The 25757-nt window shown below is 31.2% G+C and overlaps 2 protein-coding genes across 2 annotated transcripts; one reads left to right on the forward strand and one right to left on the reverse strand.

Annotated features, from left to right (window-relative positions):
- Positions 1-2572: 2572 nt before the first annotated feature.
- On the reverse strand, positions 2573-3742 carry LOC114749268 (probable disease resistance protein At1g61190). The gene has a single exon (XM_028937766.1). It carries the CDS (start codon positions 3740-3742, stop codon positions 2573-2575), a length of 1170 nt encoding a protein of 389 aa, XP_028793599.1.
- A 12994-nt stretch (positions 3743-16736) lies between these two features.
- LOC114749264 (protein CLT1, chloroplastic) lies at positions 16737-25249 on the forward strand. The gene is made up of 10 exons (XM_028937761.1): positions 16737-17455; positions 18469-18614; positions 19581-19618; positions 20385-20500; positions 21133-21232; positions 21324-21359; positions 21621-21671; positions 21777-21900; positions 22486-22611; positions 25059-25249. Exons 1-10 carry the CDS (start codon positions 16983-16985, stop codon positions 25232-25234), a joined length of 1386 nt encoding a protein of 461 aa, XP_028793594.1. The 5' UTR covers positions 16737-16982; the 3' UTR covers positions 25235-25249.
- Positions 25250-25757: the final 508 nt, after the last annotated feature.

A 25757-nucleotide genomic window follows, 5' to 3' on the forward strand; every position in this document is an offset into this window, starting at 1 on the left:
GAGAGCTGTGAAGCAATCCTAAACAAGGGCTGAAAGTGGCTGACTAATAACGACCCAGCAGCCTGATTAAAATAGAAGCAGATAATTTCAATGACAATAGAATTAGGGAAAAAAAAAAAAAAGGGGGGCTAAAATAGCCTGACAGACAACACTTACACCTGGAATAACCTATGTGGCATCATTGGCAAAAGTTGGGTGTTCTAGTAAGAGCATTATGTCCGAGTCTATTTCGAAGGCTACAATAGAATTGTAAGGAGAATTACATTATGAATATATGATATTCTGGCAACTTTTAGCTCCTATTGACTCCCCTAACAGGGAAAGATTTCTTCTTGAAATATATTGACCTGAACCAACAAAAATTTACCTGAACCAATTTTTATCGTTTATTCTTTATCAACAAAAATTTCCTTTTTTTGACCTGAACCAACAAATATTTACCTTGAATATATCTATGAAAAAACCATCCTTGAGGTAACTATAATGGCTTTCAATTTTTAATTGGGTTAAGGTGTATCTAGTAGCTTGAAATATTTTATAGTGCATCCAACACCTGACGTATTTTTAATTGTATCAGCACCTTGAAATATTTTTTGGTGTATCCAGCAATCAAAAGTACCTTATTATATGTGTTTAGCACCATAAAACATGTTTTGGTGCATCTAGCACTAAGACAAAAAAAATACTTCAAGGTGCTGTGGATACACATTAACCCTTTTTAATTTGATGCCTACATGTTTTTTCTCCTCATTAAATCTTTTAATTTGACTCTTTTAACACCATTAATTCCTATAATTTTGTTACATTAGCATTATTACACCATGCACAAAAAATAATTGTACTAGTAAAGTAAAATTAAATGATTTAATATGGAGAGAAAAACTCACAAGTAACAAGGTGAAAATGAAAGAAAACTATAAATATCTTAAGAATGGTTTTCCTTGGGTCCATTTTGAGCTTTGAACTCTCAGCCGCTCACGGTTGCGTGTCCGTGGGACTGCGCGACTCCGGCCTTGCAGTGCCCGGATGCCCGCCACTGTCTGCTGTAAAACTTGTGTCTTGGTTGATTAATTGATGTTGTTTACTAATGATTGTTGATGAATGGTGAGGTTTTCTTGGCTTGAGGTATCGATGATGAAATTCCCCCCCCCCCCCCGAGATGACGATGATGATGTGTTGAGAAAGTCTTCGTCCCTGTGCTCCTTTTATGATCATACGTGGTAATGGATCAGTGAGAAAATTTCCCCCCATGTTGTTTAAGGTGATGATGGATCAGACTTTGCACATGATAATTAATGCAGCTTATTCTTTAGACTCGCCTGCAATGTATAGTTGGAGGGAAGCATATCAAACAATTGAAATTCAATGCAAAGTTAAAAGCTTAAAGGTATATTTTTGTCCCTTTGTTTCTAGAAGATAAGAGAACTAAGAGGGTATTTTGATTAGCTTTTCACAAGAAATTTTAAGAATTCTAAAATAAATATGTGAGAGTAGTTTTGTCTTGATTTATTTAAAAATATCTTTTTTTTAAAATACTTTTTAGAATTCCCAAACAAAGGAGGGTGTAACAAATTGAAAAGACTATTCTTTCTTGCATCAATAGCTCGAGAGCTTCCCCAACTAGATATTTTGTGCTATCTTTGATTCTTAATATAAGAACTATTTTAATTTTCAATTTTGTTCTAAATAAAAAATCCCAATCTATTTTGTCTCTCATATTTATCTATTTTTTCAAAATAATCTTTGTAGTAGCTGCATATATTAAAGATTTCATTATATGGTAATTCTAGCTAATACATATGATTAGCAAGGGTATTGTAAGAAAGACAACACTTATTTATTATAAATAATTAACTTAACAAATTTTCTTAATTTGTTCAAATTAATGAACTATTTTTTATAGTAAAGATATGAACTATATATCAAAGGCTGCTGGGCTAAAAGAACTGTTTAGTCAGAAAAGTGAAGGGGGCAAATTATTGAAGTTCCCCCATTCTCATTCTCTCCCGTGCAAATGAACTGTATGAGGTGAGTAGGGAATTAAGGACTGTTGCCAGACGCCAGTAACTAGTACATTTTCTGGCCGCTTCTTTACTGCTTGGTCTTGCTTGGCAATGCTTATCGCTGATGTGGCCCATATCTGATCTACTTTCTTGCCTGATTAACGCATGTGAAACAATTTATTGATATATGTTTTGTTTTCTTTTCTTTTGAGTTGATGAGAGTTAGCATACATAATGATTATGTGAACATAGTTTCATGCTTGGGCTGCCATAGCCTCTTCAACCAGAATGGTTAAGAACTTATGCAATTGTTTGTTCAATTACAAAATGTTTATGTGCTTGTTTAAACTATATTTCAACTTCTTATGGGTAATACATAGAATTTTAAAAAAGTCATGTCATATTTATTAAATTAATTAATTCATTTACCTTCTTTAATCTACTAGGTCAATAATATAATAGAAAATCTTGGGGTGTGACTCTCTTGGGATTTAAATTGAGAATGTGTGTACGCTCAAAATAAATGAAATGAAGTGATTATTCTTTCGAACACTCTCCCAAAAAGAAAATCAAATATAAGTGTTTAGAAGCTCATCTAAATTTCCAGTTTTGGTTTCAAGTCTTCCAATTATCCTACTTGCATCCTTCCATCCCTCAATCTTCCTGTGCTTCACCCTCTTTCCGACACTTACAATCATCAAAGGCAATCCCCTGCACTTTCCAACAATGTCCTCTGCAACAACCTTGAAAGTAGGATCATTATCAACAATCTCACCTGTCACACGTCTAAACAAACTCCATGATTCTTCTTCAGATAGAGCCTTAATCTCTACCTTCTTCGCTCCTTCATCTTCCATTGCTCTCCACACGTTTTCCTTCTCTGTAGCTATCATTATCTTGCATCCTGAGGGGATCCCTATGGCTTCCAAATCAAGCCTCTCTCTCACATCATCAAAGATTATCAGTGTCTTCTTCTCATTCTTCAGTCTCAAACACAGACGGCGAGCTCTTCCAGAATCACTCTCTTCTCGAATTTTCAGGCCTAACATGTCTGCAATCTGGTTTTGGATATCCCTAACGTCACGGGTGCTGCCGGGCTTAGGATCAACAACAGCCATGACGACCTCATCAAACAAGTTCATCTCCTTGGCTCTTCTTCCCACTTCTTTGGCCAATTCTGTCTTCCCAATCCCTCTGTTTCCGTGAAGAACAACCGCATTACACTCATCTTCCTCCAGGGCTTTTAGAACTTGATCTGTAGCTTCGATTCTCGAGTCAAAGGCAATGAAATTTCTGGAGGATGAGTACTCTATGCCTGGAAGAGGAGCCGGGCGAGAAATCCGATCGAAATTCCCGGCTTGTTCTTGAAACTCGGCAATGGATTTCATCTTCTTCGTCGATTTTCTACTGATACAGTAGCGAGTAACACAATTAGGGCAAAATCCACCGAAGCAGCTTCTGCTAGTTTTGCTCTGTTCTTCAATCTTCTCAACTTGTTTGACGATCTGCCCCACACTCGAGAGCCACCGATGAACTTGGGGTTCGATGAGATCTCCCCTACTTATGGCTCTTTGAACTTGTTGATTCACGTGAAGCTGCAGAGTTTTGAGCCTCTCTGCTTGTTCACTGAGATTGCTGACATTTCTGCTGAACCGGAAGAGGTAACCAAACTGACGAAGGATCGGATGGACCGGATATTCGGCGATCTTGGCAGCGATAGGGATCAGAATGCAGGTCATTGTGCGCGAGATCAAACTCGGATGATTGATAATTTGATACAGACAAGAGCAAAAAGAATTTGGGGCAATATATCATCGAACGTCGAAATCGCGCTCGCGTCTTGGTTGGTGACTTTCGCGGAAAGTGAACCGAAGACGTGAAGAAAGAGGACGACACCGTGTCTTGAAGGTCTTTTTGTTTTTTTTTTGGTTGAGTGAAGTGCCTTGAAGTTGAAGGTCTTCAGTTCCCGGAAAGTTCTTTTGTTTTTTCTTAGTGCCCTACAACTTGGCGGGTTTTATGCTTTTATTAGTCTGTGAAATTTTGAAAATAAACTACTTTTATTATTTTCTGGTTAGATTAATAATCTGATACGTGAATATATTTTTGTCAGATAATTTATGTTTCTTGGTTATTTATATATTAGGTAGCTTTGTTGAGTACTAAATTTAATTTTAAATATAATAAAATCTCAATTCATTTTATTTTTTAAATTTAGGATTTCTTCAAAAAGATCCCTCATCCCTATTAATTATAAAAGTTCTCATAAAAAGCAGTTTTAATATATATAATTAAGGAGAATAATTTCAAAAAAATTAATTTGGATATCTTTATCGTTTTGTTTGATTTTTAATTGGGTGTTTTTTGACATACACGGATTCACAGTCAGAATTCGACTCGTTAAAATTGCCACATAAGCACCTTAGGGTATTTGGATAATTAAAATTTTTAAAAAATATATTTTTCTTAATAAATCGCAATAAATTCCTTTGTATAATTGTATTACTACTTCGTACTTATCTAAACACACTTAGCTTCGCTTCTCCCTTGTCCGCTTCTGTTCATGGATTCTTTCTTTCCTTCTTTTTTTTTTTTTTTTAAATGCTTCTGTTCAGGGATTCGATTGTACAGCGTGAGATTAAAAAACTAGAATTAAGCATCCAATGCCTTTTAGCCTCTATAGGGTAAGATGCATATTGGGAAAAAGACAGAAAAATGCAACTTTAACTTCAGAATCCCCAAAACGTCCGTTCAATTCAAGAAATCCCATTTTGGTACCATGAGACCAAATTGGAATTATTATGTGAAAGGAAAAGACCAAATTGCCCTTCATTTTAAATATTATTTTTAAAATATCACAGTCCTTATTGGCCGGCCGGTCACCGGAGCTCCGTCGGTCGGAATTTTTTTTTGAAAATTTTTACAACTTCAATATAACGGTTAAGAACTTTTGTAATGCTATTAACAACTTCAGTATAACAATTAACAACAGCTTTTCTGGGAAATTCAACAAACTCCGGCAACCGGAAACAATTTTTTTGAAAATTTTTACAACTTCAATATAACCGTTAACAACTTTTGTAGTGCTATTAACAACTTCAGTATAGCAATTAACAACAGTTTTTCTAGAAAATTCAACAAACTCCGGCGACCGGAAACAATTTTTTAAAAAAATTTTACAACTTCAGTATAACGATTAATAACTTTTGTAACCCTATTAACAACTTCAGTATAGCGGTTAATAACAGGTTTTTGAGTTATATAATTTTTCAAAAAAATCTGTTGTTAACTGATATACTAAAGTTGTTAATAGCTTTACAAAAGTTGTTAATCGTTATACTGAAGTTGTAAAAATTTTCAAAAAAAATTATTTCCAGTCATCGGAGCTTGTTGAATTTCCCAGAAAACTTGTTGTTAATTGCTATGTTGAAATTGTTAATAGCATTATAAAAGTTGTTAACCGTTATACTGAAGTTGTAAAAATTTTCAACTTCAGTATAACGATTAACAACTTTGATATAGTAGTTAACAAGTTTTTCAAAAAATTCAAAAAATGGCATTTTTATAACTTCAGTAATGCCTTTAACAAACTCAAAAACCTGTTGTTAACCGCTATACTGAAGTTGTTAATAGGGTTACAAAAATTGTTAACCGTTATACTGAAGTTGTAAAAATTTTCAAAAAAATTGTTTTCGGTCGTCGGAGTTTGTTGAATTTCCCAGAAAAACTGTTGTTAATTGCTATACTGAAGTTGTTAATAGCATTACAAAAGTTGTTAACCGTTATATTGAAGTTGTAAAAAATTTCAAAAAAATTGTTTCCGGTCGCCGGAGTTTGTTGAATTTCTCAGAAAACCTGTTGTTAATTACTATATTGAAATTGTTAATGGCGTTACAAAAGTTGTTAACGATTATATTGAAGTTGTAAAAATTTTCAAAAAAATTGTTTCCGGTCGCCGGAGTTTGTTGAATTTCCCAAAAAAGCTGTTGTTAATTGCTATACTGAAGTTGTTAATAGCATTACAAAAGGTTTTAACCGTTATATTGAAGTTGTAAAAATTTTCAAAAAAAAATTTTCTGACCGACGGAGCTCCGGTGACCAATTGTCGGCTGGTCGCCGGAACTCCGGTGACCGCCGCCGTTGGAGGTCTGATGACCGGCTAGCCAGTAGGGGCTGTGATATTTTAAAAATAATATTTAAAATGAAGGGCAATTTGGTCTTTTTGTTTCACATAATAATCCCAATTTGGTCTCATGGTACCAAAATGGGATTTCTTGAATTGGGCGGACGTTTTGGGGATTCTGAAGTTAAAGTTGCATTTTTTTGTCTTTTTCCCATGCATATTTAAACCACATAATAGGGTGTTTGGCCAACTCAAAAAATATTTTTAAAAAGTATTTTTTTTTGTAAAACGAAATAAATTCTTCTACATATTTATTTCACATACTGTAAAAGTATTTCTAAAACTATTATTTTGGTTTCCATCCAAACACTCCTATAACAACATGTCGTAAAGAAGGGTATTTTTTACCAGTATGCTACAAACAGTAAAAATATGTATAAAAATATTACAATTTTAAAAATATTTATCAATATGCTACACTTAAATCCATTTTTTAGGTGAATAATTTTCAAAATCGTTATTCTGGTGAACGATTTTTTCAGAATCAGTCATCAATGTGCATGAAGCGACTGAAAATTGTTCTTTTGGTGAACAATTTCAAAACTTCATCTCCTGTCAAACGACTTGTCACATTCTCTCCTAATAAATGAAAATGAAATTATTAGTATAATGATTTATCAATCATTTGAATGAAAAATCATAACTAAATAATAGAAGAAAAGTGTTGATAATTACATAATAATATTAAAATTAATTGTGAAATGAGTGTAATATGTATATTAATTCAAAATGAAAAGTAATAAATATTTTAGAATATTCCTAACGGTGTTAACTAATTGTACCAAACTGTATATTTTTAAAATAGAGAGTAGGTCTATGTAATTGATGCCAACTAAAAAGATAGTCAGAGTATTTTACTCTTGATTCAAAACACTAACATCATGACACATCATCACTGATTCAAAAATGCAACATAAAAAATAGCAGGGTAAAGGCAAAATGAAAAAAAGAAATTATGAGTGCTTTTCATTCATTTCAATTTTTCATAACTTACACCTTATTTTCACCTAAAAATTATATGAAAGCAATAGTTCATTTGAAGTAGGCAGAATACTTTCTTTCTTTCTTTCTTTTTTTAACCAACTTAATATATGCCACAGATTTGATATTTAGGTGTATATATAATTATTTTTCAGTTTTATCTTACCAAATTTAAACTCCTGGAGAAGTAAATAATAATCATATACTAAAAAAAGATTAGAACTTATATCAAAATCTTAACATTTTAAAACAATATAACAGACGATAGTTTTACCGTCAAAATAAGAGACACATAGCTTAGAAAGAGTACAAATATTTTAGATTATTGAACCCACCACTCACCTCATGAAAATTATTCATGAAATACTAGCTTATCAAGGATAGTATGGATGAAAAATCAAATTCTATATCACAGCTGCAAATTAAAAAAAAACAATAGAAGAGAAGCAACATATCCACAGCAGCAGTAAAAGAGCTTGTCAAGTGTTTAGAAGCAATACTTAAAAAATAACAGAGCAAGAGAACAATGAAAATGGAGCAATTGAACCACCGAAAGAGCACCGAGATGAAAGGAGATGAAGCAGAAAACAAAAATTGAATATATAAATATATAAAAGTATGCAAATTGCTGTGGCCTCACGAGTTTACATGGAAAGAAAGAATTGTGTTGACAAGTGAGAGAAGTGAGCATTGGAAAGAAAATGACAGAAAGATTCTCACATAGGAAAAGAATAATAAAAAAATAAAATCATTTTTGGCATATTACACTTTTGACTTATCAAATAATATACAAATCGTTCTCGGCAAGAACGACTTGTGTATAATTTAAAAATCGTTTTTGTCAAGAACGATTTTTAATACAGCATATTAGTTAATACTTTTAAAACCGTACTATTTTGATATATATATTTTTACTGTTTGTAATATTCTGGCGTAAAAAGCCTAGAGAAGGTATTAGAGCTCAAGTCAAACTTCAAGTTGTCAATCCACATATGCGCTGACTAACGGAATTTTAACTCTGTCTACTCCTGTTTAACAGCAGGACTAATAAGATTAATTAAAATACTTAAGGGACCCAATGAAAAGGAAAAAATGTCTAAGAACTTAATTTAAAATTGAGTAAAATTATAAGGACATCCAAATTATTTTTTTTAAGAAAAATCAATAACTTAACTAATTTTTTAATTAAATGTCTCCAATTTAGTTATCTGAATTTTGTACTATATTCTTTTATGCATATTGTTGCTGTTTATCTTCTTGTGTATTGCATTCATATTAAAAAAAGTACTTTAGCAAGAAATCAACTCATATTTATTATAAAAAATTAATTTAACTAATTTTTTAATTTATACAAATTAATTAAGTAATAGCTCTTATGTTCTGCTGATCTTAAATATAAGATTTATTTTGTAGTAGTTTGATTTAGAATGATAACTTGATTTGCAAAGAAATATGCTACTTCCTAACTCGCCATAGTCACTTTGAGCTTGTGCTTAGTTAAGTCCGGTAAAATGACCACTTTATCTGAATGAAAAAAATATAGCCCTAGTTGCGATAAAACAAGACATGACATGTTAAAAGCAGTTAAGGCCACATTAATAATTTGAATCACCACTCAACATAAAAAAAAAATACCACTATACTAAAGCCGAGGTTTGCTTTCTTATCATAGCTTAGATTTTATTCTCATCTGATCTTTACTCCTACTGTATCTTTGTCTTATTAAGTGAAAATATAAAGTCACATTCTTTTTTATATATTTTAATTTAGGCTTTGCACTTGAGGCTAATTTTTGCTGAACCGGGAGTGTTGATGTTAAAACCCTCAAAATAAGTTCGCTTCTTAAAATTCAAACTTGTCTTTTTCTTATAAGAGTGAGATCACTTATTATTTCAATCATCAGTTCTTTTTTTATTTACCAGGATATAAAATTAATAATTCACTCTAGTTGTTAGTACCAAAGTTTTATAAGAACAATGTGCTACTCAGCCCTCCTAAACGTTAAATTATTTGAACATACTGAGCCTATCAATACTTTTAAAATGATGGGTAAACATACAATTTTACTCATTATCTTATTTTTCAAGTATGCTTAACATCATGATCTTTTTTAGTAGTGCGACTTCACCTATAATTTTTTTATACAATTTTACTTATGATTATTTTATTTTGGCGTATTGAGAAATTAACTTAAAAGTAAAATTGCATCAAAAAATATTTATGAATATAATTACACAAAAAAAATATGAATAAAATGTTACTACTAAGAAAATTAGGATACTTGCTACATCTAAAAATAAGATTAGAGGTACAATTGCATATTTACTCTAAACTTATTATTGCCATTTCTCAAAGTTATCACTCACTTCTTTAAATTTAATTTACAAGTCCAAAATATTCTTGTTGCATCGACAACTCGAGTCATATTGATTCAATTTACAAAAACACCATTCTTGGTGGAAAACAATTACAAAAACATCATTAAAAAATGTTTGAGTGGGGGAAAATTAAAGTAATAGCAAGAGCATATTCCATACTAGCTTTTATGAATGACTAAAAGAGAAACGCATGAGTCATTAAGTGGTTCATCAATAGAATATTCATTTTTTTTTAAAAAAAAAAGTCAATAGAACATTCACAAGTGCGGGGGGACGTTCAAAGAAGAATTTATATAGAAAAGCAGAAAAGGCAAAATCAATGGACCAAATAATATGATTTCTCCCCGGTCCCCACTTCTCGTTTATTTAGGTTTGATAATTTCTGCATTTAGATTAATCAATGATATCTAATAAAAAACAATTATTTTTCGAAGAAAAAAATCTTTTGCTGATTTATTAATATAGCAAGAAAAATAATATCAGTTTTTTTTAAAGTAACAATGTGTTTGTCTCTTGACCAGTTCTCCTCGGAAGAAAATTTTGACATTAAATTATTATCATTATAAACAATATATTTTATCAGATATCCTAAGGCTTTGTTTGGTTGGAGTCTTGGAGGGCTGTTGAGGGAAGGGGAGGAGAGGGGAGGGCATAACTGTGTTTGGTTGGGAAAAATAGAGAGGAGGGGAGAGAAGAAATTTGTCTTTTAGTACTCCCCTCCCCTCCTGATGCTTTCCTCCAAATTTGAGGTTTTTTTGGAGGGGAGAGAAATATTATGTCTAATGTTGACCAAAGCACTCACACTAACTTTTCAATATTCCAAGTTTGTCCATCTTATTAAAAAAAATTGGGATAATTAATATATAAGTCCTTATAGTTTTAACTGGTTTTTAATCAAGTCCCTATAATTTTTTTTCTTTTTATCAGATCCTTATACTTTCATATATTTTTAATCAAGTCCTTATAATTTTTTTTCTTTTTATCAGGTCCTTATTGTTTTACTTTGTTTTTAATTAGCTCCTTCTAGTTTTTATTCTTTATTTTACAAATAATAACATTTTAAAAATAATAAATTATTTTAACAATCTTATGTTAATATTCTTTTAAATTTTCAGTTAAACAAATATATTATTTATTTTCAATTCAAATTTTTATAATTATAAAATTCAAATTATAATAATAAATTTATCTAAAATTAAAATGTGATTATAAATAATTTATATTTAAGTGTAATTATTATTCTGATATATTTAATTACTAAATGATTATATTAATTATTTTTTCCAATTCTATAATTTTTAATTTAAAAATGAAATTAATTTTAAAGAATAAAGTTAATAAATAATTTTTCAAAAATTAAAAAACACCTAATTAAAAATAAGTGAAACTATAAGGACCTGATAAAAAGAAAAAAAAAGAAGGACCTAATTAAAAACACACGAAAGTAAAAAGATCTGATAAAAAGAAAAAGTTTTATAAGGACTTAATTAAAAATCAGATGAAATTATAAGGACCTGGAGATTAATTATCCCAAAAAAATTTCACTTCTTTCTCTTTTTAGCCACTAATAATATTTGATAATAATAATATAATATTATAATTATATAATATATATATCATATATATTAATATATGCATATCATAATATGTGTGTATTATAATTATATATGATAGCGTGTGTATATTATAATCTCAGATAACATACATACATATATATATATATATTAATATATACATATCATAACGTGCGTGTTATAATTTTTTTTTAGTTTTATCATTTTTTTCATTACATGTAAGTGAGGTAATTGGTTTTTTTTAAAATTGATAAATTAAAAAATAATAATTTTGATATAAATATTGTAATAAAAAATAAATTAGTCTAAATATAGAAATAAAGGCATATTTGTCAATTTATAATTATTTTTCCTCCCCTCCTCTAATGAACCAGACAAGAAATCTCTCCTCTCTTCCTCTTCCCTCCAACCAAACAAAACTATGACATCCTTTCCCCTCTCCTCCCCTTCCTTTAATTAACCTCCACTCCTCTTCCCTCTGTTGAACCAAACAAAGCCTGAGATAACAACAAGAAGAGGGGAAAATTACTACTGTAACAAAAATGTGTGTCTTGTGACTATATTTTTAATAGAAATAATTTGGAAGTATAAGCACTTAAGAATAAAAAAACTTGATGCTGTCGTGTTTTAAAATAATTTTAACAATTAAAATATTTTGCAATTATTTTTCTTTAATTTAGAATCCCTATGATAAATTTTCCTGGAAAAAATGAAAATATACAAAAGCACAGTGGCGAAAAAGGTTCCTTCAACAACAAGCCACCCGCCAATTCATTATTATTATTTTTCCTGTTATTATTTCATATAAAGTTGAGAAAACGACACCAAAAAAAGTTAAAAATTACGATATTTCAATTTAAGCACTAATTACAAAGAAGAAAGTAATATTTGATCTAGTATTTTGTAAATGTAATTAAATGAAAAAAATATCCTTGTATAAAAAATTTACTAGAAAGTTATGAACTGATAATGATAGGTGTTAAACAGTAAATGATAATGAAGTTATTTATTAATAAGTTGTGAATTGGTAACACAAGAATTGAACAATGAATAACAAAAAATGTACTAGAGATAACATGTTTGATTTTTTTTTTTGAAAAAAAATCTGATACAAAGATATTTTAGTCATTTGACTATATTTACAAAATAGTAGATCAGAAACTACTTTCTCACATAAAATTTTAACCCTTTAGATACCTAAATTAAAATATTATAATTTTTAACTTCTTTTTATGTCATTTTTTTATAAAGTTTTGGACAATGATATTTAATTACATAAGAATATTCTATTATTTAACAATGACTTCACTGAAAATGGCCTTGCAGGGTGGGTTACTTGTCTTGGCTATCGTCTCGTCAATGTTTTCTATCGTTATTGTTAGTTAAAGGTTAGTTGTTAGATTAAACTCCTTCTATTCTTAATATAAGGCCTATTTAATTAATTTGATTAGATTAAAAAAGTTAGGTAAGTTAATTAATTATAAAAAATGTGATATAATACCATAATTATCTTTTTTAATATCTTCCCCTTTCTTCCTACTTGATTATGATTAAGAAAGTACCAATAGAGGTAATTTGAAAAAAACTGATAAATGTGATAAATAGATCTTATATTTAGAACCAACGTTAAGTCAATAATTAGATTCTATATTAAGGATCGAAGGAGTAGTATTGCAATTCATTTGCAAAATGATCTGCTTTGTGGATTTAATTTATTTAATATTAATTTAATACTTCCTTCCATTTTCATTATGGGCACCTATAACAACTCTATATAAATTATAGACAAAACATATTATGAAATAAATAGGATTAACTTCTAATAGCAAAAAATAAAAGAAAATTTATTATATAATTTTAGGGAAGGAATATAACTGCTAAAAAAAATCTCATCATAAGTAAATGACAAATTTCAGCGTGAAAAATGACAACAATTTATGATGCGCACTTGTAATTATAATATTTTTAAACTATACTTTCTTCTCAGAATCTCTCATTGTGATTTCCCGAAAAGAAAAAGAAATTTAAAAAATAACAAAATGAATAATGCTGGTGGTTATCTAAGATTAGATTCCCTGAATCATATGCCATTCCAGCTTCCAATATGAGACGCCACAGATCGCTGCATCTCCCATGCAAATCCCCCTTTTTTAACTTTTTGTTTGTTTTGCTTTTTTTTTTTTTTTCTTGGGGGGGGGGGTGTTGTTGGTGTTGGGGAAGCAAGTATCATGGGCTGATTAGCAAACATAAAACATGGCCACAAGCTTGTCGTTTATTAAATTAATATAATTTTTTGTCATTTAAAATTTTTTATTTTGATTTTGGTTTCTTAATAAACAAAATGATCCAAATTTTTATTAAATTATAGAAATTAATATTCTAAAAGAAAAAAACTTGAAAGACCAAGACCTATAACAGATCAAAATTAAAATTAAGGTAAATTTGAGGAATCCAAAATTATATTAACTCTTATTTATTTCTTTGTGGAAATACAAATTAGAAGGAGCTAATTTCTCACAACGTAACATATCAAGATTTAAATTCTTGTTGAAAAATGTGTTTATATTTAGTGTTCAATAATAACTTGAACAGAATAGCTTCTAATAGGAACATAGTTGTACATATAAAAAAGAAGACGAAAATTGAATTTGATTTCAAGTTGAATGATGGCTGTGTAGTTTTGCCTCTATTCAATGAATAATTGTGCTAATTAAGAGAGGACAACTTCAACTTGGAATCATCTTCTCCTTTTAGAACTTAATTATAAATCTCTCTTGACTAAAATGATTTATTTTGAATTAATTTGAGCCATTCAACCAATGTAGAGTTTTTTTTTTGCCGATACATAAATTTATTATTCGAATAAATATTTTAAAGTAACTTTAAACATAGGATTAATTAAACAATCAAATTAAGGATGGCAAATAACCATATTACAGAGATAAAATTATCAAACAAGTTCCAACGAATGCCAAAACTTTGCTGTTTGGCTGACGTGGCAAGTTTTTTAACCAGTGGCCCCAAATGATAATGAACTGGAGGATGAGGATAAAGACAATGATAATAATACACTTTTATAAATCCCAAATTGGATTTATGGACAAATTACAGATTTGTTGAATTTGTCAATGTAATTTAGGATTTTTCCTATTTTAGATGGTTTTATATGAAAATTTGCCTACTATTTACATCATAAAAAAAATTATAATTCCAACTTTTTGAAAATTTAAAATGAGTCTAGTTTAGTTAGTTGACAAGTGGATATTAAAATGTAAATAGAGGTACAAGATTAATATCCTAATGTCGGGGCCTTATAGCCCAGTTGGTGCTAAAGTTCTTTTTAAAAAAATATATTTGGATAAAAATTAAACCATAATTTTAAAAGTAATTTTACGGTATGTGAAGTAGATATGTAAAGGAATTTATCTCAATTTACGAAAAAGTGCTTTTTAGAAGTATTTTTATATTATACCAAACACCTCCTAAGACTTTCTTTAAGAGATTACAAGTTTGAATCTTTATAAGATGGGTATTTGAGTTATAACAACAAAAAAAACAAAAATTTAAAAAATTTATGTGTCCGGTCAAAAAAAAAAAGTTTTTATGTGGGTTGAGACGTTGGGTATAAGATACCTAATTTTTTTCTTCAAATAAAGTTGAGTGTTTGAATTTATAGATAACAATAGGCTAAATTATACTTTTAATCCTTTAACTTTATATAATATTTTATTTTGGTTACTTAACTTTACAAAGTAAACTTTTAGTCCTCTAATCCTAAAATTGTGAATAAAAAATAATGATATTAAGTTATTGAATACTGATAAAATACTACTAAATACTAATATATTAAGTTTAACATTCAAAACAACCATGATTGTTACAAAAAATATTATTTAAGACTAATAATTTTGGGATTAAAAGATTAAAAATATACTTTTTAAAGTTAATGGACTAAAATAAAATTTGTGTAAAGTTAAATGACTAAAAATATACTTTAACCTATACAAATATATATGCAAATAATTTTATAAAAAAAAAGAAAAGTAATTTTTTTGAGAAATAAATAAGAAGAAAATAAAATATAAAATTCACGCTGAATTACAACATTTATTTTTTTGTTGTTGCCAAATTTATTATCCTCCATAAAATGTATAATTGCTTTCTTAAACTTTATGCAATATTTATAGTCTAAAGGGGCACGGCCTATTGACCCAAAAAAAGGGGTACGACCCATATTATAAATTATAAAATGTATGATGAGGTATATCTTTTCATCATTGAGTCGGATTCAATTCAATTATTGTTGGCTCAGTCAGGTCTGACCATGATAGTTTTTATGAAAACTTTCAAAAACATTTAAAATATAAAAAATTATTATCCGTGCAAAAACACAATATATAAATGTAACGTGGGAGGCGGCTTTATATCTTAGCAGGTTACTTCGTATAAAAACTAATTTGATTTTAAATATAAAATTTTGATTTATTTAATTTTTATAGTTATTTATTTTTTTAAAATAGTCTTTATAGTAGTTTCACATATTAAATTTTTCATCAAATAATAATTCTATCCAATACACATTATTATCAAAAGTATTTTAGAAAAGACAACACCTATTTATTATAAATAACTAACTAAATTAATTTTTTTACTCTATCTAAATTAATTAATTAGTTCGTATATTAAATATAAAAGGTAGTAATATTTAATAACCAGAAAACAACAAATATAGTACAATATTAATTTTTAATACAAGAGCTAGTTTGATAATTTAATTAGATTAAAAAAATTAGTTAAATTATTTATTTGTAATAAATATGTGTTGTCTTTTTTAAAATATTCTTGTTAATCATATGCATTAAGTAGAATTATAATTTGATAAAATTTTTAACGTGTATAACTATTATTAGGATTACTTTGGCAAAAAAATAGATAAAAGAGTTGAGATGCTACATATTTGGGAAAGTAGCTGATATTGCAATAATTACAACTATTAATCCTTAATATTAAAACTAATTGACTAATTTAAGTAGATTAAGAAAAGTTATTGAGTTAGTTATTTGTAATAATTAGGTGTTGTCTTTCCTAAAATACTTTTATAAATATGTATTACCTCCGGGCTCTGGTCCTAAATATAATAGTTAATTAACTAATTTGAGTAGATTAAGGAAATAAGCTAAGCTAGTTATTTGCAATAAATAAGAGTTATTTTTCCTAGAATATTCCTGCTAATCAAATTTGTTGGCTCGAACTACTATTATTAGAATGACTATATTAGAAAAAAATCGATAAATATGAGAGAAAAAATAGATTAAGGTATTATATTTAGAACCAAAATAAAAGTTAAACGTGGTATTATATAAAGAACCGGAGGTACTATTAGCTAAAACTTCCATTTAATTGAACTATTAATATGTGTAATTAGTATAAAGACTACTTTACACTAAAAAAATATTAAAAACAAAATGAATTAAAATTTTATATTTAAAAATAAGTTGAAAGTTAAATTAACTCTTATTACAAGTACCATTATTAAATAATAATAACTCCACTCAAAATGGCGATCAAAAATCCAGATGCGAAGTCCCAATTTGCGTTGTTGTTCTTCATGTTCGTTCATATGCTTTAATTATAATAATATTATAACGTGACAGATCCATCCGAACGGAAGCATAAACTACAAAGTGGCTTTGTCAGAGTCGCCTTGGCGCACCCAGTTGTGTTCCATAACTTCTTCATCAGAAGCTCTCAGTGGTCTGATGGTTAATTCCTCCATGTGAGCCTTAATCTCTTGCGCTGCTCGTCCCTAATTGCTATCGTGTATGCCGCCATTTCTCTGCGCACCGTAGCCGGTGAAATTGGAGTTATGACGTCATTTCCCGGGAGGATGGCTGCTGTTGCCGGCGGTGCTGCCTCGTCAAGCGGTCATGTCCGGCTCCTGCAGTCGATGAGGCTTGCTGGTGGTTGTGACGTTCAGTTTAGTTATGCAGTTCAGCGTTCTGGAATCGTGTTGCGATCTTCGCGGAGGCGTTCGAGAATTTGGATGGTGGAGGCGTCGGGGCCAGCTGGCGGGTGGGAGAGATCTGATGACTTCAGGGAGCGTGAAAAGGCGAGACCCTGCGGGTACGCGATTGGAGATGTTGCGGCGGACGGCGGGGGTGACGGTGATGGGATTGTAGCGGTGGTAAACGACCGGAGAAGGGTGAATCGAACTGCTCAGGTGGTGTTCGCCGCCGTGATGACGGTGGTGATGGGAGTCGGAAACAGGGTGCTGTATAAGCTCGCTTTGGTACCCCTCAAACACTATCCTTTCTTCCTTGCTCAGCTTGCCACGGTCGGGTACTTGCCGCAGCCCTCCACCATTCTTTGATTATGAACAATAATTACTGTTTAAATTTTGTAATTCCATACGCATTAACCATTTGCGGCGAATTATGTGTGTTTATTTTATTCTAAGAGATTAAATTAAGGCTAAAGTATATTTTTTATCTTTTAATTCAAAGTTTCAGTTTAGTCTTTCAACTTTAAAAAATATTTTTAGTCTTTTAACTCTAACGTTATTAGTCTTAAATGATGATTTTTTATAACAATCATAATTGTTTTAAAAATTAAACTTAATATTATAGTATTTGGTAATGTTTTATCAGTATTTAAGAGTTCAATATCATCGGTTAGAGGATTAAAAATTTACTTTTTAAAGTTAAGAGACTAAAATAAAACCTGATGTAAAGTTAAAGAACTAAAAGTATATTTTAACTATAAATTAAATTAACAAACATAGTTTTTTAGCCGAAGCTAACACTTAGAATTGAGTTATAACTTTTGAATAACAAAAGTAAGTAAAATATTTAAATAAGGATTAAAGCGTAATTATTTATTTATTTACTCTCCACTATTCATTGAATCGTGGTTGTGGGATAACAATTTAGAACCGTCGGTTTTTATATTGATATTTTCTAGGACTCTGGGTTCAAGCGACGGTTTGTTGCCGGGCCCTACTGCAGTATCTGCATTCTATGGTTCATCTAATCCCAGCAATGCTATCTACTTTGTCTTCCTTGGTTCACCTTTTAGTCCACTAAATTAAACAGCAACTAAACATTTACCGCGATGGGAAACAATAATGTCATTGTAATGGGGCGCCTATGAATTCAGAAAATATACTCCATGATCATTCCACCACATTATGTTGCATTTTCTGCTATGCCTTCTATTTCTTTAATGCTATCCTTTTACTTCGGGGAATAAGCTGTTGCATTTTTTTTTTTTTTTTTGGAACGGCGAGAATGACAAAATGTAGACGTCTACAGGAGTTAATGTAACCAAATCTAATCAGATATTCTTTGTTTCAGATACCTAGTTGTGTACTTCTCTATTTTGTATTTTCGGTACCGTGCGGGCATTGTTACTGATGAAATGTTATCTACGCCAAAAGCACCATTTATTGCTGTTGGTCTCTTGGAGGCTCTAGGTGCTGCCGCAGGAATGGCAGCAGGAAGTAATATTCTTATCCCAACCCCAAATTTTAGGAAGTTTATTTTATTTTAAGGGTAAAGGGACACCCTGATCTTATATAATATATATGGTGCATCCAATATCCAATTTTTATTGATAGTGTATCCAGCACCCCGAAGATTAGGGCGGTAGATGTAACTGAGGAAAACATTGGGGTGATGGATGCAATGGGAAAATAATATTAGGGTATTGGATGCACTATAAGATTGGAATATTGGATGCACTTGAGAAATAAGATTAGAGTGCTGGATGCACATTTACCCTTGCTTTAATTATGTATCTTTTTAGAAGTCTGCTTTGATTTTGGGCTATCTTGCGTGTAATGCTAGCTTCTGTCATCATCTCCGCATGCAGATATTTTTCCTTATAGGTTTTGTTTTCTGGGTCTGATTAGTTGATCTTGTCTGCGCAGGTTGATCATACTTGGTTGGTCAACTTAGAAGTTAGAACTATTTACAGCACATTCTTATATTTTGAGTTAATAAACTCAGACAGTAACCCCCATGTCAGAACATGACTAGTTAGTTAATATAATGATCTTCTGACAGCTTAAGAATTGCAATAGCAGATACTGCACATCATAAAACTTCAAAAGTAAAATACAACTTTCACTCTCTTTTTTTGAATGTTTTTATGGGCTTTGATTGAGCTGATTTCAACTGTCCTGAATCAATTAAGCTTGACTTAATTCTGAGTGTAGCAAGCTGTAGTTCATTCAATGATCTGCTTTATTACTTCTGCATTTTCCTGTAACTCTAATTTAAGATGCATTTGTTGGCGGGAATAAACAATTGGTATATATCATTGATAGTCATGCCTTTCTTTTTTGATAGATATTTAGATACTAATATCATTGAGCTGTACAGTTCTTCGCTTTTCCTTAGGGGGAAAAGAAAAATAGGATGTCTGAATTTCATCTAATTATGTGTTCTTCTCTCTGTTGTGTCAGCAATTCTCTCTGGAGCTTCAATTCCAATTTTATCTCAGGTAAGAAGCATTGGTAGTCTATTACCTCTATGGGGTTTACTATTAATCCCAATTATTACTGCAATAGAATCATTGTGGTAGAAGAAGGAAACTTTGTTTTTGACAACTGATTGAACTAGGTGGTTTCTGTATCGACACTCATTATTTATTTTCTAGATATTGCATATGAATTAAAACTACATAAAATTATGAGATAATCATCTAAATAAAAAACTAGATATCTTGCAAGATATAACTATTTGAAAAGGGGAAAAATCAGAATCAGCTGCTCAAGATATTATTTGTCTTTACAGAGGAAGGATCAGCTGTATAGGTAGCTGAAACGGCCGATTCTCCAGCTAATTGAAATGGAAAAGTAGATGTAACTACTCCCTTTTTTTAATTCAATTAAGAATTTTTTTTTTTGAATTAAGAATTAAAGGGATTGCTCATTCTAAGGGAGGTACCTAATAATTAAAGCATGCACAGGGACATGTAATCTACTTGATGACTGATCTGGTTGTTCCATGTTTTAAAGGACCTGAAAAAATTGTGGTAGAAACTAGAAAGGATGCATAATGATCTAATCCAGGATCTGTCTCAGTTGGCCGAAAGTTGAAACTTTGACGCATAAAATTTATTGTTTTCATACAAAGAAAAAAGTTTACACTTTCATTTTGACCAAAGTCTGGGTCTTTGCATCTAGTATCTCATCTTTACATGACATGCTTAAATTTAATGTAGAAGTTAAAGTGTGTATAATTAATTTAATCAACTTCCCTTGCAGAGCTTTCTTGTATGGCAAATTCTTCTGTCTAAAATTTTTCTCGGAAGAAGATATAGAGTCAACCAACTACTTGGATGCTTTCTTGTAGCTGTTGGTGTAATCATTTCTGTGGCAAGGTCAGGGAATGTAAATGTGTCAGATTGTGTTGGCTCAGTTTTTCTGCATAAAGAAGGATAAGGCACTGTTGAATTTTGTATTTGCAAAGGATAAGAATAATATGTACAATCATGTCAGCAAACTAATTCTGAATGACTTTCTTGAACATTTTTATTGATGGTTTTAATATTTTAGAGATTTTTTGGTCAGATTGCTTTGAAGGTATAAAGTTGCTTTCTTCTATATGCGAGTTTGAAGAAACTTTATTCTGAAACTCCTGATAGCTCTAAAATTTTACTGTTGAATTTCACGCTGAACAACAAAGCAAATTTTCTTTTTTTGGTGGCATGTTATACTCCTAAACCCTCTTAGTGACTTCAACTAGTAATTTACATTATTCCTTGATCATTGTCAAAATGAAGCCTGAAAAGGCAGGGTCTTAGACTGGTATAATTTCATTGTAAGGTGTAGCGAAAGACTTACGAAATTGTCATTTTAGATTTCATCAATGATGCGGCAACAGCTAATATGTTGCTGTTTTGTCGACTGTTAAATCTGAACTATAGACCAGTGGTTGCTGGCATGAACGATGTGACTTTCATGTTTATTCTTTCTACGAGCTGATCTTTTGCCTTTGTTTTACTTATTTTAGTGGCTCGGGTGCCGGAAATTCATTGAAGGAAGGTGGTATATTCTGGAGTGCTTTGATGATACTTTCATTTCTATTCCAAGCGGCAGATACTGTCCTGAAGGTTGATGTCTTCCTTGATAGCCGTTGGTTTTAGCATTTAATTTCAAACTTTGTTTCTCTATGGTAACAAGGGGCATCTTCATTATTTCTAGGAAGTTATCTTTCGGGATGCGGCCCAGAAACTGAAGGTGTGTGCAGTAGATAAGTATTTTAATCCTCATATTTTTGCAAATTACGATTTTCAAATGCTATGACGTGTGGCATTTGACTGCTTAAATTAATCAATATCAATTCTGGTGCACTAAGAAACATGGTCTCCCTCATACTGATGCAAATTATGTAACCTTGCTAACTATTTCATATTTTTCTATTTTATAAAGAGATTGTAATTTACTTTTTTCGTTTAGAAGGCAGTCATATACTAAATAATATTTAATGTTATCTAACAGGGACGTTCCTTGGATCTGTTTGTTGTCAGTTCTTTTGGATCAGTGTTCCAAGTGAGTATCCTACAATATGTTGTAAATTAATTCGGTGTGCATCTTTTAAATTCCCCTCATTTACGTTATAGGACCCCTAACTGCATAAGCGTATAATTAATGCAGACACTGTTTTTATGCCTTCTCCTGCCCTTCTTGTCAAAATTATGGGGTGTTCCCTTCAATCAACTACCAAACTACCTTAGAGATGGGGCAGCCTGCTTTCTGAATGTTGGTACATTAACGGAAGGTAAGCTATTTGTAACTTTTTATATTGTCATTTCTCTTTGATGGCGCTCATCAGAATTGTCTTTGCACTAGGGAAATGTTGGTTGTCTCGCTTGGTATCAAAAGCATATAATTTACAATCCTTTGTTTTTGGCATTATATGCCCTCCAGTGGAAGGGGCAAGATTTCTTTACATGTGAAGCTATGCAGAAAATCAAAGTGTGAGAACCAATACCGTATAGTTTCATAACCATAACCATAACCATAACCGAACCAGGGAGAGAGTTAGAAATTTACTGATGGAAAATATTGTTAGTCTAGTTAATATTTCTAGCATTGTTGAACATGTGAGTTTATTTAAACAGGTTATAGGATAGTCAGGATGGCATTTCTAGTTTCATGGTCTTAAAACTTGGGTGTTTATTGTTAGTAATAGCTTATGAAATTCCAGCTTCAGTTGTAGAACTTCTAGAAATAAATTTAAAATTATCTCCTGGATCAGATGCTTTGGAATTAAGTTTTTCTTTTATCATTTATGCGATTCTTATAATGGAAAAGATGCAAATTTATTAGTTTTTCATGCTGCACTAACATTATCTGGTTTCAGGATGTGATGGTGCCCCATTGCTTCCCTTGCTGTTCATTATTGCTAACATTGGTTTCAATATCTCATTGCTTCATCTTCTCAAGATCTCGTCGGCTGTGGTATCTTGTCTTGCCGCCACCCTTTGCGGTATGTGATTTATTTCAGTGAGGTATACTTGTGAAGAATTTAATAACGAGACCTGCTTAGATTGGTGGCCTGATTTTTGTTTTTGTTTTTGTTTTTTTTTTGTTTGAGATCTATAATTGGTGTTTGGTGAATATTTTGTTTTAATGAATTTGGAGTATTGATGATTAACCTATGGGAATGGGTGGCTGGTGGTAAGGATATTGGCTGCTGATATGCTTTTCCCCCCTTAAAACAAAGATTAAAAGGGGAAAGAATAGTTCTACGAGGTAATGGCAATATGCTTTTCTCTGGAGATTTTTGTTGGCAAGAAGTGCTATTTTGGGTTTTAAGGATGTGGAGGAAGAGTCACATTGGATTCTTGTGTGGCAGTAAAAGGCAACTCATTAAGGAATATAAAAGCATATAACCTGAAAATTTTTACAAAAATACATCGTTAGGATTCTATGCGATTATGGCCAGTAAGGTTGTTTATATGATCAATGAGACAGACTATGTGGCTGAAAATGATATCACTAACCATAAATTGAATCATGATTTGCACGTGATATATTGTAATAGTTTTGTTTTTTCCCCTTTTGTTGAAGATGCTTAAGCTAAAAGAGTAAGTAGTAATAAATATTTTCTACATTTGGATAATCGGCGGTTTGAGTATTCATATTGAAATTCTGTTCCTCACGCTACGTGAATGAATTCTTTTGCGTGGGAATTCTGAGGAAATAGAAGACCGTATTATACTCCTGCAGTGGTAGCCTAAACAAACTACAAAAGAGAAGCTTTTTATACTTTTTGTTTACCTAGCTGCTTGGAATTATAAACAAAGTTGGTAAAATTTGATGGCAGGTGGGTTTTGTTTTTAAGATGACTTAAATGATATGATGAAACTTAATCTGATTCAGTTCAATTTAACCTCACTGACTCAAAATGCCTTACTCCAACTGGCCTGGTAATCTGGTGAAAGGGTCCGACCTAATTAAATGATTAACAATGATTAGTCTACATCTCTTAAAGCTAATAATACATTTTGCAACAATCTTTTGATTGGTTGCTTGGAGCGTTGTACTGAGTCTGTTTAGAGTATGGATACCAAGTTAGTCTATATAAGCCAGTCTTCTTGTCTTCTATGAGTTAGATATAACCAGAGAATTTGAATGATGATGCTTTTCTGAATCCAGTAACTTGTTACCAAAATAAAAATTGCTAATCCTCCTGTATCAGGACTCTTTTGTAAGATCCATGATTTAGTTCCATTAATTTTCACTAGATCTTTCAGTTTTTTTAATATAAAATTGCAGCGCTTGATCCAGTCATATGGAAGTAGTAACCTATTTCCTGGTATATGACCCTCTGGAATGTTAGAATAATCGAATATTGTATGGCAAACTGATTGAGAATATATGTCCCTAGTTGGTGATCTATTTTCCTAGCTCTTGAATTGATAGACCGCAAATTTCTCCACCAAAACTTCCATTGTAAATACCAATAGCAGTTGTTTCAGGTTGTCTGACACTTCCTCGAGCAAGGTCTTGGTTTAAGTCTTGCGAATGGAGAAAATTGCCGCAGGAGAGCTTTATACCAATGTGTTTTGACCTGATATAACCTGGATCAGTCAAGATTTAGTTTAACTTTCGAAAACTAATTGGTATAGGTATATCCCAAAGGGAAAAAGCTTTTCACTGTAATCTAATGATAATATGGGCAAGTTGTTAGGCTGATTGGGAACTATTCTTTGATTGGGAACTATTCTTTGTTCTTTATCGGAGGTTATCTAAAGTACTTTAAGGAAAAATTATGAATAAATGAAAAGTGGATAGACTGTTTGGCAGGATTTATAGATGCATGAAAAGACTTTTTAATAGGTGCAAGGAATTTCTCTTGCCGTCCTTTCTTAATGATATTCTGTTTCCACTTTCTTTGGCTAGAATACCTTTGTGATCTCGACCATCTAATTTGCCCTCCGCATATGTGGCAATAGTTGAAATCATTAATAGAACATAATGAACGTATTCATGAGATTTCACTAAATTTAAGGTTTCAAGTTAAAGTGACTTTTGGCATGGTATTAGATCCCCCGTATCTGAATAGTCGAGAGTTTGATCCTTGTCACACATCTTGAGAAAAAAGGCATGTTAAAGATTACTATAAAGTATAAGATATTGGTGGATATGCTATATAAGGGGGTGGGTGTGTGTGTGTGTGTGTGTACTGATTACAGACGCACCCACTAAGAATGACATGGGAGCCACTGAGCCAGAGTTTTGTCCCCAGATATTTTTACACCCCAACCTATCTCATTCAATCTTGATAGCAACTACAGAAATTGCATATAAAGCAACTATTCATGAGTCTTAATTTGAATTGGCCATAGGTTTCACTTTTTTTTTTTTTCCCCTGCTATGAAAGCGTTCATGAAGAAGACCTAACTGATGGAACTTTATTGTGTGTGGCAGTTCCGATATCTATCTACATCTTCACTCTGCCATTGCCATACATTGGCGGTGCCTCCTCTCTCCCAGCAGGCTTCATTGCAGGTGCCGTCATTCTGGTCCTGGGCTTGCTGATTTATGCTTGGATCCCTCCCAATGGTTCCTCTTCTCCCACCGAATCAGATTCCACCTCGAGCTAAACATGGTACAAGAATCAAATTGATTCAGCTCTGCTTTTCTGTAATGGTCATTTGAGGCGGAAAAGGGAAAATAGTTATTCTTATAGTTTTTAGTTTATTATATTTCTGTTTGCATGTTCTGTGAAGGGAAATAAATATGGGATTATTACCCAAAAAAGAAAAAAAGGGGATTGAAGCCCTGTTAGGTTTCACCTAAAATGGTTTCGGGGATTTTTTTTTTTTATAAATTTTTTTCCCTTGGGAAAGGCTGGCCCATGCAGAGAGAGAGGAGGCTCATTGTTTAATCTAACTTCACTCAAAATCAAAATGAGGTGGAACATGGTTAGAGAAAGTCCTAGATCAGTTTTGTGTGAATCAGCAAAAGGGATTAGGATTCTCTCAACTTGCTCAGTAAATTGATAGAGTTGATTCACAGTAAAGAGGGTGTTGGTTGAAAAGTGGAGTATTAATTATTTTTTGGAAATTTATGCTTTTAAATGAAACTTAGAAATCTATTTCATTTACAAACAATTTGAATGAATTT

The sequence above is a fragment of the Neltuma alba genome, unplaced genomic scaffold (genome assembly GCF_004799145.2).
Source record: "Neltuma alba isolate B1F8T4 unplaced genomic scaffold, ASM479914v2 tig00006004_pilon, whole genome shotgun sequence".
Taxonomy (NCBI): domain Eukaryota; kingdom Viridiplantae; phylum Streptophyta; class Magnoliopsida; order Fabales; family Fabaceae; genus Neltuma; species Neltuma alba.

What these genes read in the sequence shown, in the direction of transcription:
- LOC114749268 (XM_028937766.1), bottom strand. Translation starts at nt 3,742, where the DNA reads ATGACCTGCATTCTGATCCCTATCGCTGCCAAGATCGCCGAATATCCG.
- LOC114749264 (XM_028937761.1), top strand. Translation starts at nt 16,983, where the DNA reads ATGACGTCATTTCCCGGGAGGATGGCTGCTGTTGCCGGCGGTGCTGCC. An exon ending in GCTCAGCTTGCCACGGTCGG is followed by an intron (nt 17,456 to 18,468) that starts GTACTTGCCGCA and finishes TCTTTGTTTCAG; the next exon opens with ATACCTAGTTGTGTACTTCT. An exon ending in ATGCGGCCCAGAAACTGAAG is followed by an intron (nt 21,360 to 21,620) that starts GTGTGTGCAGTA and finishes GTTATCTAACAG; the next exon opens with GGACGTTCCTTGGATCTGTT.